At 45.4% G+C, this 14,241-nt stretch overlaps 1 protein-coding gene across 8 annotated transcripts in view; it reads right to left on the bottom strand.

Annotated features, from left to right (window-relative positions):
• The window catches only part of cacna1g (calcium channel, voltage-dependent, T type, alpha 1G subunit), a 50,132-nt gene that overhangs the window by 30,863 nt on the left and 5,028 nt on the right, over window positions 1-14,241 (bottom strand). For all 8 annotated transcript variants that reach the window (XM_077739204.1, XM_077739201.1, XM_077739202.1 and 5 more), the window contains exon 3: window positions 1,251-1,363. In XM_077739204.1, coding sequence (XP_077595330.1) covers window positions 1,251-1,363 — 113 coding nt within the window. The remainder of the gene's footprint in view (window positions 1-1,250; window positions 1,364-14,241) is intronic.

Raw genomic sequence — 14,241 nt, 5'->3', positions numbered from 1 at the left:
CATTTTTCTACTACGATGCCGTCCTTCCGTCCAGAATAACAAAGTGATTGTTGCCTGGGACGACGAGGGACATCCAAATCATTTTGTGTGGGAATGACAGACAGATAGACGGACGTTGACGGGTTGCAGGCCTCCCACTTCAAGTGGATTGGACGTCCGCTAAGTACTTATCAGGGGGGAGAAACAGTAGCGCTCGCCAAAGATTATGACAGTGATGGATTTAGGAGAAAAGGCCAGGGGGACGGAGACATCAAAGTGGGAAAGCAGAGCAGACGTTTGGCGTTTTGCGTTGTTCCGACGGGATGCTCCCGGGATTGGACGCTGACCCCACACCTCGCCGGGACACTTTTCATTTTGTCACTTCACTTAATAGTTTGTCTGGCAGCCAAAGTTCAGGCTATTAAGCTTTCACTGTTGTTATTAACGGCCAGTGTCTTCGGCTGAGCTTTTATGGCCTTCGCCGGCGGACGCCAGGGGACGCCGGGGACGCCGGGGGACGTCCATATTTGGCGCCGCTCGCCACAGTTCTCTCTCTCTCTCTCGGGGGGTCAAAGACAAAAGGAATCAAGACCAAAAAGAATCACCTCCAAAAGCAAAGTCACTCTTATTTATACAATTTGGGCTGTCATTAAGGCTAATATTTGCATTTTTTTATGACTAAAAGAGTCAGTACAAAGGATGAAAGGTCTTAAGGAGCAACTTTGGAGCACTAATTTTCAAAACAATCCATGTAACAATAACAAAAGTAATAATATAACTTAAATACAAGATGGTAGCATGCAGAGAAATTCATTTGTTTTTTGGGGGCCCTAAAAAAACACTAACTTTTACGGAAAGCTCATTTTTTAGGAAAAGTATTAATGGGAATGTGCTAATAACACGAATAATGTGCTTTCCCCCTCTCTAACAGGAGAAAATCTATTCTCAATTTGTGTAAATACAGGCAATATTTTCAAAGACTAGGTTTGTTCTGGAGGATTATCCGGGCAGGCTTAAAGCATGTTTATTTTTTGATGATCTTTAGCAAATTCCTGCAAATACGCCACACTGGCTTTGTCACAAGGCAACCAAGCCGTCACAGTACCACCAGGAGTACATTAAACAATGCAAATCCTTCTGATGGTCATAATTGGCCCGTATTGAGGGGATCATCATCATCATTAAACGTGGCTACGGTGGACGCTGCTAACGGCTTCATTAGCACGAACGTTTGGATTGGAAGCCAAAAGGTAGACAAAAATGTGTCTTACCTGCAGGATTTGACATCGGTCAGAGTTGCAGTCAATGTCCTCGCAGGGATGGAACATGCCCAAGGTGACGCAGTTGAGCAGGATGACCAACATGGAGGCTCTTTCGAACCACGTATGAAAGGGAAGTCAAGGATGGCAACATTGGACAACATTGGACCGACGACAGGCACAATTCAAACAGTACTAAACATTCCTGGCCAACTTTCCAAAAAACATCTTGTAATGACTTTCTGATAGGCCAATTTCTTCAGGAAGGATGACTAAAAGACAAAAGTTTATGATAAACCCTAACCCTAACAATACAAGAAAACTACTAATAATATTACAGTATAATAATAGTTTACTGTCAAATACAGACAGTTTGTGGGCTTTTTTTAAAACCACTTTTAGTCATATCCCAAGTACTGGAGTCAATAAAAAATATTTTTCTTTAGTTTGACCATGTCAAATAGATATATCTGCAGAAAAAGATGAAAAAGCATCCATCATCACTTGAAGCTAACGCCAGGCATCCATCCTAGTTTGACCATGCTAGCATGAACTCTGTCTTTTGAAGGGAGTACGAGGGTTTACGTGAGCCCGTTCTACCAGCGTATATTTACACATCTATAGTATCCAAAAGACAAATGTTGCAGAAAAGACAGACGACCTGGCCGGGTTTGATCGAATTAAGCGCAACTTCCTCATTTATCCCCGGGACCAATAATGTGTTTGGGTCAGCACGGTCCCCACAAAAGTCACAACAAAACCATTTATCACACATGAAAATATGCAATAGCATAACTAGATTACGGCCACCCACTGGGGACGCGGCGGGGAAACGTTTGCTGACAAAAATGGGACAAAAATGAACATTTTGCAACTGGACAGCAATGGTAATCATTGAGCTAATGGTCAAACGCTGGTTTCTTTGAAGGATTTCAGATTAAAAGGTGCCTTTTAAAAGGGAATCCTTTCTTATAAAACGGCCTAAAAATAAGAAAGTGCATAGCGGCGGCTGTCAACGGTGACAACTTGTACGTGGTAAATCAAGCTCCTTTTGTAGGACAGACAGACGGCGAGACAAGGGCGAAGCATTTGAATCATTGCGGCGTGGCGTCTGTAAATCAACCTTGATTTATTTCAGCTTTTTTTTTTTCTGACTTGTCGTCTTCTATCTCATTGACCTCTTTAAGAGAAGTCCAACTAAAAAGTCTCGTTTTTTTACCCGAAGCCACAGAATGACGTCTTTGGCGTCCGTCTGGTGGCGAGAGCGTCGCTAAATCAAGGTCGGCCCAATCAAAGATTGGCGGCGGCGGCGGACATGAATAAATACATGAGGTGAAGAATTATTCACTGTGAACATTGATACGGCAGCCCAAAAGTGATCGATGGCGGCCAACTCGCTGGCTCTTGAATAATACATGGCGTCTGGAGGCGAAATGGGAGATGACCACCGAGCGAGCGAGCGAACGCTCCGTTAATGACGGCGGCGGCCCGGGATGATGTCACACGCGGAAGGAGAAGACGCCGATGCTCCAAAGGGACGCAATTAAAAAGATCAGTCGCCGCGCTTTGTGAGATCGGAAACCAAAAGTCTTTGAGGGCCTGCAAAATGCACAAACTGACTTTTTAGTTAAAGAACTTGGGCAGTTTTCAAAAAGAGCAACTACACTAATACCAAAGCGATCATAAACTACATTTATGTCAACAAGTAGGCAAAGAAGCGAGTACGCTAGCTCGCATTCATGCTACGACACAAAAGACCCAAAAAAGTGAAGAATTGGTGAGCTCCAAGCAGGTTACAAAACCAAAAGCCAAGTCCACAATATATGTATTGTTAAAACCATAACTGTGAACGTGTTAATGTACGCGCCTTATATTAGATGTGGCTAATATTGCAGCTGTTAAATGGGAAGACATTTCAATCCCACACAAAGGCACGGCGTGGTGGTGGCAACGGCGCCAAGTGATAAAATGTCCAAGTTATTGAGCAGGCGCGAAAGGGAAGCCGCACTCAACTCAAACAAAGCATTAAATATGTATAGTGGGACTAATTCCATCAATAAATCTTGCTCTCCTACTCTTGTGTACCTTGACTTTTCAGATTATTGGTTTTGTGGTTAAACTGAAAAAAAAAATACAAAGAACGGCTTGAGATATGTCCATTAGCATGGAATAGCTCATTAGCATACATTTGACAAACTTTTATCTATAATATTTCCTTTTAAAAACATTTTAACAAAGGTAGTACTGTAAAGTTGCAATATTGGTGGCTTTAATAATGGAGAAATGAACAAGAGCTACTTGAAATATGTCAATTTGCACAAAATGGATCCATAACTTTAATTTATAATACATTTTTTAGGCAGTACCGTAAAATGTCAACATGGGAAATTGGCGAGCGGCGCCCCTGCGCAGTTGGCCCGCCGTCAAAGCACGCATGGGTACGCCAGGCCCATTTGTCGGATTCCACGCTTTAATTTCCGACAGATGCGCCGCGGCGTTCCGACCGGCTAAAAAGGGAACGGAGAGAAAAGCGCAGAACGCCGTGGAGTGGTCGCAGCAACTTTCCTGCCAGCCGATCGATAGACAGCGCTCTCCCAGAATGGATATCATTCATTTTCTCCACACTTCTGCGTGTAAGTGACAAAAAGGGATCCCAAGTCAAAGAGCTAATGTCATTAGCACGCCGCGGAGGGACGGAAAAGGCGGCGAAAAGGCGGCGCATTGTCATTTTTGAAATGATTTTTCTGCTGCGCACTGGAAAGCATTTTCTTTAAGGAGCCCCCGAGCGCCAGTCAAATGATTAAAGATGCCTGATGAAATGCTAATAATGGAGGCTAACTCAAACCTGGGCCAAAAGCCACCCGGGGGCCACTTTGGGTCCGTCCCTGCGCTCTTATCGCCATTTACCATCTTTATGAAGCTTAAATAAAAGGCCATATGACACGCGGAGATTCTACTGCGGCGACATTTTGCCGATTCACACTTGAAAACGTCCCCAAATGACGGTCCTCATCATTTGAATTCGCCTTTTGGAATAAAACCACGAGGATGCTCTCATCTTTGACGTTGTCGACCCACATTGGGCAAAAAGAGGAAGTCAACTTTTTGAAGAGAATGCGGAAAGTAGCGGAACAACGTCGTCGCGAGAGAAGAAGAAGAAAAAAAAGTTGAAAGGGAAGAGAACGGGAAGAAGGATGTTCATGAAATATTGAGTGTCACAGCTGCAGGCTTTTTTCCATGTGCAACCAACCTGCCATCACACATAAAAGTGGCCATTATTTTCCCGTCTGCACAAATGTAAGCAAAAGGGAGTCCCTCGCCGGAGTCACTTTATTGGACGACTAGATAATAATCTCTTCATCTCTCTTTCATATTTCACGCTTCAAATGACATACGGTTTGATCGAGTATTAGCCCAGATGCTAGGGATAATACGTAGAAGACGGTCGCTATAAAAATGGCGGATCAAAGCGGGACAAGGTATGGATACGGTAATAGTGTTGGCTAAAATTTACAACCTGGGCAGATAATTCTACCTATAATATAAAAGTGGCATCCGTCAAAGAAGAAAAAATATACTAATATATTCACGAAAAATGGCTTCCTGTGCCTACTAGCAACTCTGCTCCATCATCCTCATCATCATCATGATGATGATGATCATGTGGGTCCCAGACGCCAAGGCGATGGAGACGTGACTCCGCCATACTTCCCGATGAAAGACGGCGTTGCTAAGCAACGCTCACCGTCCGCAGTGTGGAGATACAGGGGTGTTTCCCAGCCCCGTCGGCCGTCTACAAGTGTCTTTTCTTCTTTACACATTTAACTCTTTACACAAAAACTGACATTAAGACAAATGTACCAGTTTGTACGTATTACTGAAAACGACTAAAATGTCGATTCGAACCGCCGAGTGGCTCAAGAGCTCCGGCACCCCTGGACCCTGCCAAGCCGTGCTGAATTTTTAATCAATGAGGGATCAATCATTGTTGGAAAACAGTCGAGCAAGAGAAATATGGGGTTGACGTGAGGTCAGTTGCTGAGGGGAAAAAAAGACTAAGCCAAACATAAAAAAAAAGCTCTAAATGAGGGAAAAAGTGCAAACGGTAAGTACGAGCAAGTGAAAGATGCAAAATATAAAGAAAGTACCCCGCTGGTGATTACCGGGAGTTTAGCTTTATCATGGCAACTCATCTGACCCAGCACAAGGTAATATTAGATAAGTTTGCACAGGCACGCTACGACAATTTGCAAACACACACACGCACACAAGATTTTTTTTTACCAGTAATTCCACGACATAAAAGCTTTTGCATGCAAAGGCTATTCCAGCCTTCAAATATTTAGCGGAGCGGAGGAAGCAAATTAGCAATCAGTGCTAACAACGTCAGAGCCTCAGCGATCGCTCGCTCAATCGCTCGCTGATGACATCCGTGCACCCGTCAATTGAAAAAAAAAAGGGGTGGGGGAGAGGAAAGAATGTGAATCCATTAGGCCTTGGTGAGAGAAAAAGCCACACCTCCTCTTGCAGGTTCTCACGCACCCTGGCGTACAAACACGACCAGGTCAAACATGCGTATGATGTAAAAAGCGGCGGCATGTGTGTTGATCTCTCCATGACAACCAGAAAAAAGTAGAAAAGTGCTCTGTGTTTTTTGGGCAGCGCCAGTGTGGAGAAGTACAAGAGTGGGTGGGTGGGTGGGAGCACACATGGCAGCAATTAAACACTCTTGCATACGTGTGGATCATTCATTCTTTTTCACAACCTTTTATCCCGGGATATCAAGATGGTTCATGGGGTGCCGTAGCCTCAACAGGTCACCAGTCTGTCAAGGGCCACACAGAAACAAACAACCACTGCCATCACAACACCACTGAGCGGGAATAAAACACGAGTTAAGCCAATGAACCACAGCGCCATCTGGTGGTCTGGAGGACTAGTCATATAACAATTTGATCCAATCCCCAGAGTTTGGGGAGAAATAAATGCCTAGCATACGCCTATAGTATTTTTTCATACTTGGCATCCCAATTGGTGATCAATACGCTCCGCCTCAAAATCGATAGATAATTTTAAAAAGGTGTCAGCACATGTTTTCCCACTAGAATATGGTCTATGTTCTTGACGGCTCTCTAAATCCATTCCATTTTAACTGGAGGTTCCCATTCCAAATGATGAAGCATTTTCTTTGCTCGGGGGGAACAAAATGCGCACAAACACACACACACACTTACACAGGCAGAGCCAAATGTAATCCAGCTGCACAGTTGCTAGCGGCGAACCCCGGCCGGTAATGAGGGAAGACCATCCAGTAACAGTATTATGGAGCCGGGGAAGAAATAAATAAAAAAATGGATGAAGGCATACAGTGAATAGAAAACCTCAGAAACGGAATGCAGCCACGCGTGCTAAAAATGAGCAATAATGCAAATGGGAGAGCTTTGTTTTCTGTCTACATATTGTAGGTGAGTCCTTCACCTGCAGGAAATAGACACGAATATGGCGTTTGAATGTAAAGTAATCAAAATAAAGACAATTTTGCTGGGGAACAGAAGCTTTTTCCTGTTGTTTTTTTTCCAATGGTTCACAGGTGCACCCTCTGGCTCTATACAATGAGGCAGGCGCCTTTGAGTGTCTCAACAAAGAGAAAGAAGAGGGGGGGGGGGGGGGGAGGTCAGATGGGACGTGGCACACAATCACATCACAAACCTGGGCCAGACCTCAAAATGAAAGGAAGCCCTTTTTCCTATTCACTCCGTTTCAAGAGATCTGCCACACGGCGGATGTCGCCACTCATTGGCGGCTCCTGTAAATCACCAACGCCGACTTGAAGGATGGCGCTCGCGACCCAAGACTTATGGACCGCGAGTATTTGATGGGCTTGCTAGCATTGGAACCATCTCGCGTCTATCTTAAAGTAGATTTAAAGATGTGTGTTCAGTGCCTTCTTTGGGCTCACGGGGGGATTTCTTTTGACAAAATCCAACGCGCACGAGGTAAAGCCTAATTAACAAAGGATTGCCGTAAAGCTTCCGGATTTAGCGTCTCCGGATCGTTGGCAAATTTGGAAACGCGCTGGCGTCCCCCGTCCGCCGGGGTGTGCAAATAAGCGCCGACGAGGCGCATCCGAGACTTTGAGTCGCTCTTAAAAACAAATGGAAACGGCGCGGGCGTTTTGGGAGCGTCGTACGCGCCACTGAAAATTACAAAAAGTTCTACAAATAAGGCAAATTCATGATGGGAAAATGGCTCACGAGCATCAACAAAATTGGAGCAAAGGAACGTACAGAATACAAACAAGTCCATTCCAGTTCTACAGGAATAAAGTGGAGCTAGCTAGCTAGCTAACATCACCGTGGCAGCCCAATTACTGAAGCGATATTTATTCAGCCAATTATTAACTTCATTACTCATTCGCTCCAAACGGATTAGACGTCTCCTACTCATTTCAATTCCTAGCTGCGGGTCACTTGGACTATCATCATCATCATCATAATCATCCGGCTCCTTTTTTTGCTAGCTAGCGGCCATTTTGGGTCAAGAGAGCGAGGATGGCAAACTAACCAATAATTGCACAACACCAGCAGCTCATTTTCTAGCACCCGAGCAGTACCAACAACGTGGTTTTACTGCCAATACACCAAGACCATAACCGAAGCAATAAAAGTAGCAAAAGTATCATTTCCAGCCGAAACGAAATCACCGTTGTGTTTTGAGGATATTTAGCAAGAGAAGACAACAGTGAGTCATCAACGCACAAGTCGCACATTTTGCCAAGAGAAAAGTACTTCAAGTACTTTTTTTTTCTCCTTTTTTTTCAGCTGGAGGACTGTTTTGTTGTTGATGCCGGAATTGTGAAGGTGCTTTTTTTTTTATTGGCTTTGAGCAACAACGCTGACAGCTTGCTTCGGCTGGCTGAGGCTGTCACACACAGTCACACTCAAAAGCCTCCTTTCAATTTTATGACACGCGCACACACACAACCTGTCTTTACTAAAAAAAAACAACAACAAAAAAACAACTTGGAAGGGTGTACATTTAGTCTACAGTTAGTTTGGAATACTCTTAGAAAGGAAAACAACAGGCTAATTAATAAGGCATGTTTAACCAGTCACAGGGGGAATAAATACATGAAAAATAAAACATAAATCGCACTACAGTATGAATTAAAGGCTCAGCTGTGATTAAGTGAGATTTCTAGTAATCAACTAGTCAACTTCATTTAAAAAGGCTCTTTACATCCTGTACATTTTTCTGCCACTTTCTATGAATTTTGTGTCCGACACCCGACGGCCACGTGCCCCCCTCGCGCGCCCGCCGATGACACGCGCAAAGCAGAGCGCCGACTAAAAAAGCGAGGGCGTTGACGGCAAAAGCGGAAAAGTGCGCTTGATGTCGCAAGTAAGCGGGAGGGAGCCTCGTTATAGCGCGTTAAGTTGTGATGTTTCTGCGGGCGGGGATTACAATCAAGGCACTTCCCATGATGCACTGCACTCTGTGCGTTCCCACGCACGCCCCCAATAATCGGGTCGACGTACTGCCAATGTAGGATCAAGGAACCCAAACAAACCCTGAGCACAAATTGTCTCTCTGTTATTAGGATTCGCATTAAAATGCCCGCCGTTGGATCCATAAGGCTTGCCATATTTACACCCAAGTATAGGACATTATTTACTAGTATTATAGGGGTGGAAAACAAGATGATTTGCCCAAAATGTAGCAAAAACAAGCTCAAAATATCAATTACAATACAAGCAGCTATTGCACAATGCTAAAGAACATTAGTTTCCAACCGCTTTACATATCCTAACAACAACTACTTTTTTTAAAACAATGCATCAATTCTTCCTGGCGTGTGCATATTGACAACCTTTGTGCTATAAAATAAAATAAACAACATCCCGATAGATCACGACACTGTCACATTCCTAATTTTGCCGGCCAAATGATATGACTTTAACGCAAGACATACGCAACTTTTTATAGCAAAATCAATAAGTTTGAATCCAATCAGGCGGAATAAGACTTCAATAAACCCGGCGCTACAACAACATGATTTTACCATCAAGCCGCATAACGCTTTATCAAAAAGGGCGAGTGCGATACGCCGGCGTTATTAACGACTTTGGCCGCCCGTCCGTTGAGGTGCTTGAGCTTGAATTGAATTAGCATCAACAAGGACGTGTCAGAAAGCATTAAAGAAAGCATTTAGTCGCTAGCCTTTGCTTGTAACGTATAGTTGTCAGCGGCGGAGCATTAAAGTAATGAGTCCGTGACCGCCGCGCCGTACATCATCCGGACCAGTCAATAAGGCCGCCGCCGCGTCGGAGCGGCAAAGCGTGGCGGGGTCGGCGGATCGGTGAATGTAGCAGAAAAAAGGCCCACAATGGCGCTCCGTGGGGAACTTTTGCAGAGTGCTACCGGCGCACTTTACGTCTTTTCCTTTCGCGCCACATCGGGGGAAATCACAAGCACATGTTGAGAATTCCCAACATGCAATAAAAAGCCACATCCTAACAAGCGGCGGGCCTCCAAACTCATATATTACGCTCTTTGTGTCGTCTGAGAAGCAGCTACTGAAAAGAGGGAGCTTGGCCGGGGACGATATTTACAACTAGCTTCATTTTCAATAGCAACACCAAAGCCACCAGTCTTAAAATGACCATTCATCCTAAATTTGCAACGGTAAACTTGTCTCGGAGGGAATGCGTGCTTTTGTCGCTCGACCACAAGCGTCCACCCGCCCACTATGCTGTAACAAGCTCATACACACACACACAGACGGATGCAAGACAAGGCATTTAAGCAGAATGTATCGGTCCCTCAGGACCAGCCAGCCACCCCATTGTTGGGGACGTTCCCTCCATCTGCCTCCGACAATGCGCGTATCGCTCGTCCTCTATTCGGCCTCAAGACCTTACATTGAGGCCTTTACAGTATAATTCCGTTGATTAAGAGGAGACGCCGCGTGGGGGGGGGGGGGGGGGGGGGGGGGGGATAAAAAAAAAAATCCATCAAAGACCAAGCCAAAAGATGAAATAAAGCCTAATAAGAGGTCGCCGTGACATCAGTGAGATTTCAATTCCAAAACCTGACATTAATTTCACTCCAATCCAAAACGAGACACGCCCCAAATACAAATGAGACACGCCCACTCCCATAGACACGATAGTGGGTCGGGGCAAAGACTTTAAGGACGACTTCCAACACGGCAAATGAAAAAAGGGATGGGCAAATCCACGTCAGCTTTAAAGCCGTGCCAAATAAACGGAGAATCCCGCCAATGTTGTTTGGCCCGTGATGAGTCATTGCCATCCAATTCCTATTGGAAGAACACCCGCCACGATCATGACAAAAATCCACATACGAGCACTCTGGGAGGATAAAAATGTTCCCACGCCAATTTCACTGGGGATGGGCAAACACACACACACACACACACACACACACACACACCAGAAGCGTGCATCAAAAGTATGCGCCTCGTTTATTTAACTTTTTGGGGGGGGAATTGCTGGCAGTCGCTCAAAAAGGGAAACAAAATAACGGCTTTCATCGGGGCCTAAACAACATTCATGGGATGAGATAAATGATTCTATCTTTGTTTCATGGATTATACTAATACATGATCCAATTGGAAGCATTTAAACAAGGCGCCAATACAAATCCATAATTTCACAGGCTTCCAGATAACCAATGGATGAATTAGCTGATAAAGCAGTCGTGGCTAAGTGGCAATAGGCGGATTTTGCATTTAAATTGCAATATCAGCACTCTGGTTCCAAATGGGGGGGCGTGGTCAAAAAAGGTAAACATATTCCTTGCTATTGTGTTTAAGACTCCATCCATTGCCTAAATCAATGGCCTCTATTGTACGTTATTTGACTGCAGTCAAGACAACAAATGATAAGCAAAGTGGCTCTACTTGACATATCGGCAACTCAATTGACCTTTTCAAGGGGCGCTAAAACAACAGTTGGAAAGCTTGTGTCAAATCATCATGGCAACTGAATACAAATATATGCGCTCTTATATATTATTGTGTAGGTAGAACGTTTCTCAAGTAAGGAAAGGCGCAGCACAAGGCAAGAGTGGGAATCCATCCTATCATAATCAAGCAAAAGAACCACTACTGCGCCAAAGGGAGGCGGGCTACACGATACGGTGAACAATGACCACATAGGGACCACGTTGGGCACGTTGTGGGAGTTTGAGTGACGAGGTCCAATTAGCGACCGGCTACGCATGGTGGACACGTTCCAGAAGAGACACTCTCTCGCCAGCAAGAAACCATCGATCGGAAAGTGTCTTGGGTGGGCCATTTGTCCTCTTGGGCGTCGAGAGCCAAAAGCCCTCCGCCGTGGGACGTTGCCCGCGGAGGATCGCGGTGGGCGGGCCAGAAATACGCCGGGACCTCTGAACGGAAGGTCACAGGTCGCTGACGTCAAGAAACGTGCTTTGAGAGAAAGAGCGCGCTTGTTTACTCAGCTGACGGACAGAAAAAAAGGGAGAGAGAGACGGGCGGAAGTATAAATGCACGCTGACGGGGCCAGCCAAATGTAAATGCCGTGACAAATAGCAGAGCCGCCTGCTGAAGTGGACGGGGACGGGAAAAAAATATGGGAGAAAGGAGAGAGGTTCCCAAGATGAAAGCAAGAAAGAAAAAAAAACGATTCCAGCGACCCTCTACGAGATTTTGCCGCCACCCAACTTAGCGCATCCGCTTTGATGTGGAGAGATGCTGCAAATCATCTGCAATACGCCCAATGAAAATGCAAATAAAGAAAGAAAAGAGGGAAAATAGCCAAAGAGTTTGCAACAAAAGGAACCTGAAATCTTTCACATGATGACTTTTAACCCTTCGTCAACTCGAGTTTTCTATTCTTTTTTTTTAATGTCGAGTGACGTAAGAGAAGAGAGCAGGAGAGGACGATGGAGGAAAAAAAATCAGGCATATCTAATAGATGGGAAGGAAGGAAAAAGAAGGAGGGGAGGAGGAGGAGGAGCTGACCCACTCAGGAGGGAATTGATTAGTGAACTAGAACTGCAGAAGAAATACAAAAAATAAAGAATCATGAAAATGGATCGCCAGTTGTGTGCCTGCGGTTGGAAGAAACAATGGTTTAGAGGTCCAATTGGATGGAAGGCATGAAGAAATAAAAGGCGTCAGGGGATGAGGAGGAGCTATTTGCTCAAGGAGATAGCTCGCTAGCTAGCTAGCCAGAATTACAACAAAGTATTAGTCAAAAACATTATCATATCAGCGCATGTCGACGACTAACTTTAGAAAATACGCTGGTCCACTCTCAATTTCAAGGCACTTGTAGCCGTCCTCATAAAAGTAGCCTTTTAGCTCTGGCTAGTGCAGGAACGCACACACAAAAAAACTCAAAGCATCCACACACATACGCCCACCCACACACGCGCTGTAATATTCCTGGGCCTCATTGACAGCGAGGATGCTGACTCAGGACTCGGAGGGGGTTAAGACCCGCCCGCCGTTCCTGCCGCCGCTGCTGCTGATCGGGCAACTACACGCCGGCGTGCAAATACGCCATCCAAGAAGCCGTTCAAGTCGTGGTTATTGGCTCAACTTATTGCCTTTTACGGTTCCGATGATGGGGGACGTTTGGCGCTGGTGGCACGTGCCACCTATCCTGGCCTGGCGTGGCGGCGCCTCCTCGGGGCCAAGACGTGCTGAATAATTTAGAGCGGGTTTAGGGTTGTTGGCTGTGATTTACGAGCGTAGGAGGCCAGACGGGGCTCATCCGCGTCGTGTGCCGGCTGCTTACGGCTAAAGAGACGCCTAATCTCCACTGACACGTGTCTTCTTATTCTCGTACGACGGCACGGGAACAAAGATTGGCCGTCTGTGGGGACAGGACGGGATTGGACGAATGTTGTCCTCGTCAAAGCTTCAAAGACGATGCAGTTGGATCGTTTTGGGCAATTCGGGGTTCGTTTCTGTTCTGTTCTCTTTTTGCTGATATGGGGACATTTTTTTGTCCATTGGAATGAATGGTGCGCATTCAAAACAAATGGAGATGTTTTGTCCATTTTTCCAAACATGAAAAGGCTTCATTTTTGTAATAGCGCACTTCCCATGATTTCCCCCGATTGCATTTTCACAGCAGAAAAAAGCCCCAATGCTAATTATTATAATCCTAAACGTACAATCTGCAACGGCCCCCAAGGGAATCATAATGATACGCAGAAATACACAGAATGTTGCACTATTGTAACGTCACAAAAGGGAAAAAAATAGTGGGAGGGGAACCTAATTATACAGACCTATTAAAACAGATCATATTGAGCTAATTGCAGTGTACGTAGCATCGTAGCGCAAGCGCTTTTCCTTCCTGGAATTCAGCACACTTTTCCCCAAGGAAGTAAGAATATGTTCATTCCTGTCCAATAAATAGAGAAAAATAAAATACGTGACGATCTCTACATTTACGCATTGTTGAAACAACTCAATGTGACCAAAGCAAACAAAGTTTGAGGCAGATTTCTCTTGTGAATTAGCGCTTCTCTTAGATTTTCTTCTTTTTTTTGGGGCCGTCTGGAAGGAGGAATACTGGCAATTAGAAGCAGACTGCAAGTGGGCGAGGAGGGGCGAGGAGGGGCGAGGAGGGGCTCCCCCCAATCCTCGTTTCTCGTTCTCTCTGGCAAAAAAAGGGAGAGCGACAAAAATGTCTGGAAGCGCTTTGGCAGCCACATCTTGTCGGAAATCCTGAACACGTTGGAGTGAGCGGGGATGCCGCCATCGCGCCGTGTGAGGCGAGGAGACGAGAGGAAAGGCCAAACCAGGCTTCCCCAGCCCGCCAGTGGAACCCTCGGACTTGCCCAGTGCCAAAAACAAGAAGAAGAAGAAATAGCCTGGCTAACAGAGATCAACTAAATAAACACGGGGTTATCGCACAGCCATGCAAATGAAGAGGCGTCCTCGAGGGATTGGACCGACGGGGCTTCCCTCGCTGCCTCTCCGCATCTGCAGAAATAA

Source organism: Stigmatopora nigra, chromosome 18 (assembly GCF_051989575.1).
Source record: "Stigmatopora nigra isolate UIUO_SnigA chromosome 18, RoL_Snig_1.1, whole genome shotgun sequence".
Lineage (NCBI taxonomy): Eukaryota > Metazoa > Chordata > Actinopteri > Syngnathiformes > Syngnathidae > Stigmatopora > Stigmatopora nigra.
This window is presented reverse-complemented; position numbering and strand designations above follow the sequence as displayed.